The sequence below is a fragment of the Lagopus muta genome, chromosome 6, assembly GCF_023343835.1.
Source record: "Lagopus muta isolate bLagMut1 chromosome 6, bLagMut1 primary, whole genome shotgun sequence".
Taxonomy (NCBI): domain Eukaryota; kingdom Metazoa; phylum Chordata; class Aves; order Galliformes; family Phasianidae; genus Lagopus; species Lagopus muta.
In genome coordinates this window covers 5,595,575-5,598,335 of record NC_064438.1, presented here as the reverse complement: position 1 = coordinate 5,598,335, position 2,761 = coordinate 5,595,575, and the positions used below count along the sequence as shown (strand labels likewise).

General features: G+C 39.8%; 1 protein-coding gene across 1 annotated transcript; it reads left to right on the top strand.

The window, feature by feature from the left end:
* Window positions 1-363: 363 nt before the first annotated feature.
* Window positions 364-2,500, top strand: LOC125694618 (olfactory receptor 1052-like). The gene is made up of 2 exons (XM_048948154.1): window positions 364-1,277; window positions 2,434-2,500. Exons 1-2 carry the CDS (start codon window positions 364-366, stop codon window positions 2,498-2,500), a joined length of 981 nt encoding a protein of 326 aa, XP_048804111.1.
* Window positions 2,501-2,761: the final 261 nt, after the last annotated feature.

Genomic DNA, 2,761 nt, shown 5'->3' with positions numbered 1-2,761 from the left:
CAGCATTTAGCGTGTTTCTAAAGCCACCACTGATACCTGCAAGTCAAACTTAGCATCAACAAAAGATATTAATTAGGATCTGTGCTGTTGCAGATGCATATTGCTTTGTCCCCCAAAGAAGGATCATTGGGCATCTCACTATTATTATCCCCCTGAGCATGGTCTAATTGGAGAAAATATTATCTGCAGTTTTGAGGACGTTCTAAAGAATCACAGCTGCACAAAAGGGAAGCAAGATCCACTACACAATCTCAACCTCTGCACTTCTTGATGGTAGGACTATTCATGAAATACTTTTCTTCCTCTCTTAGCTTTAAGGTCACCATACACCTCATCAGCAGTTAAACTTCTACAGAGGTGAGGATGACAGTAATCAACCACACCACGGTCCCCTACTTTATTCTTTTGGGACTGACTGATTGCCCAGAACTACAGCCTATAATCTTCGTGATGATTCTGCTGATCTATATCATCACCCTGATGGGCAACCTCAGCATGATCATCTTGATCACAATGGACTTCCAGCTGCAAACACCCATGTATTTCTTCCTTATTAACTTGTCCATCGTGGATCTTTGCTATTCTTCTGTTTTTATTCCGAGGATGCTAGTAAACTTCTCAGTGGAGAATAAGACTATTTCTTACTCAGGATGTCTTGGCCAGCATTTTTCATTTGTTGTGTTTGTGACCACAGAAGGATTTCTGCTGGCTGCAATGGCTTACGACCGCTATGTCGCTATATGTAGCCCACTGCTTTATACCACTCTTATGGCCAGAAGAGTCTGTGTTTGCCTGGCAGTTGGGTCATATTTAGGGGGACTCTGTAACTCATTGGTACATACTTGTGGCTTACTGCAATTGTCCTTCTGCGGCCCTAATACCATCAACCACTTTTTCTGTGACACAAACCCGCTGCTACAACTCAGTTGCTCTGACAACCATCTCAATGAGCTGGTGCTTGTAACCCTCTCAGGGATTGTAGCTATGTCAACGCTTCTCTTTATCATGATCTCCTACCTCTACATCCTCTCATCCATTTTGAGCATGGGCTCTGCAAGCAGATACAAAGCTTTCTCCACCTGTGCCTCCCATCTGACAGCTGTAACACTCTTCTATGGGCCCGTGAGTTTGAGTCACATGCAGCCCAGTTCAAGATACTTGCTGGAACAGGAAAAAATTTCTGCAGTATTTTACACCCTGGTCATTCCTATGCTGAATCCCCTGATATACAGCCTCCGGAACAACGAGGTGAAAAATGCACTTAGAAGGTTGATGAAGAGAAAAAAATGCTGTCCATCAGCATGCCTGTCAGCATAATAACCAGTTCCCTAGGAGATTTGGAAAGAGATGGAGATACCAGTTTGGTACTAATTATGAACACCTATGAATCAAATGTAACTCAAAAGATAGGGAATGGATGATAGGACTTACAGTAGGAAAAACAAACAATCTTCTCATGTTTGTTTATTTGCTTGGGTTGATGATGATGATTGTATTCCTTCATCTTTCTGACACGTTTCTATCTTTCTAGAGAAGAAGATGAAAATTGTCTCCCTCTACTGTTTGGTTCTGTAAAGTATCTCCATGTTTTTGGTGGGATCATCAAGGAAAATATTGTAATTCTTTACTTCAAGTGCAGGGACTCATAAATTCACATGCATGCCTGCAGTGTTAGTTTCCAGTGTTGGATCCTGCTTGACATATTTTTATTGCTCCCAAGTCTTTGGTTCTTTTTCAGTGGCACAGCAATATCAGATGAGGTTCAGCTTCCCAAAAGAAGCCCAAGATGACTTTGGACTAGCGTTACCTACATAGAAAATCCTGTAAGGTCTCAGCTTAACCACACACTGTTTCTTGGCAAATTAAGAAAAAAAATTAAATGAAAAAACTTGTGATCTAAGCAAATATGTTGTCATGAATTCTTGTCTGAGAATTTGGTTTGTACTTCTCCTTTCCATAGAGCTTTGTAGATCAAGTGTATTCCATAGAGGTGGTACCCAGATTACTGTAACTGCCTGCAAATTACAAATCAGTAGCACCACCATGGTCAGAAAAATGCACGGAAATTTTATCCAGTGTTGATTGTTTTGTCTGAATTGAACTGTAGGGCACACAACCTGATATTAAGCAATATCAGGCTACATTCATACACATGTGGATTTGGTGGTTATGAAATTGTATTGTTTTTTATGAGTGCGAACTTTCACACATTACTTCAAACATGATGGTTTTTGCTACTATACTATTACCCACATGGGACATAGCAAATTAGAGCATTTTTTTGGCACACTGAATGGCCAACATAGTGACTCCAAGCAATTCACTTGCACAATTCAGAAGTTAATGGTAGTGAATTGCCATTAACATACTCCTACATTGGTCCCTCAGGACTATTCCAAGAGATGTCTCTACCCCTCACAAAAAACTCCATATTCTCAATTCATGGCCAAGCAACATGCTAGGCATCATCCTAAACTCCACCTCTGAAAGATGTAGATAAGCTGAGCATGCAGCTCACTCTTCTAAGACTGCAAGGAAGAAAAACCTGAGCTTTCAGTTCATGTAATAACATTTTTTACATTAAAAAACTGAACCAATAATATAGCACACATAGAAAAAAAAAAACAAACAGGCAATGTATATTTTACCCAGTACTTATTGATCTATATCGCCATCTTTCAAGGCACAAGTCTTCTGTAATGTTAATGAAGAAAAAACAGTAGTCAGAAAGTTTATTAATATAGGAAACACAGGATGAAAA

What these genes read in the sequence shown, in the direction of transcription:
- LOC125694618 (XM_048948154.1), top strand. Translation starts at nt 364, where the DNA reads ATGACAGTAATCAACCACACCACGGTCCCCTACTTTATTCTTTTGGGA. An exon ending in GCACTTAGAAGGTTGATGAA is followed by an intron (nt 1,278 to 2,433) that starts GAGAAAAAAATG and finishes AAAACTCCATAT; the next exon opens with TCTCAATTCATGGCCAAGCA.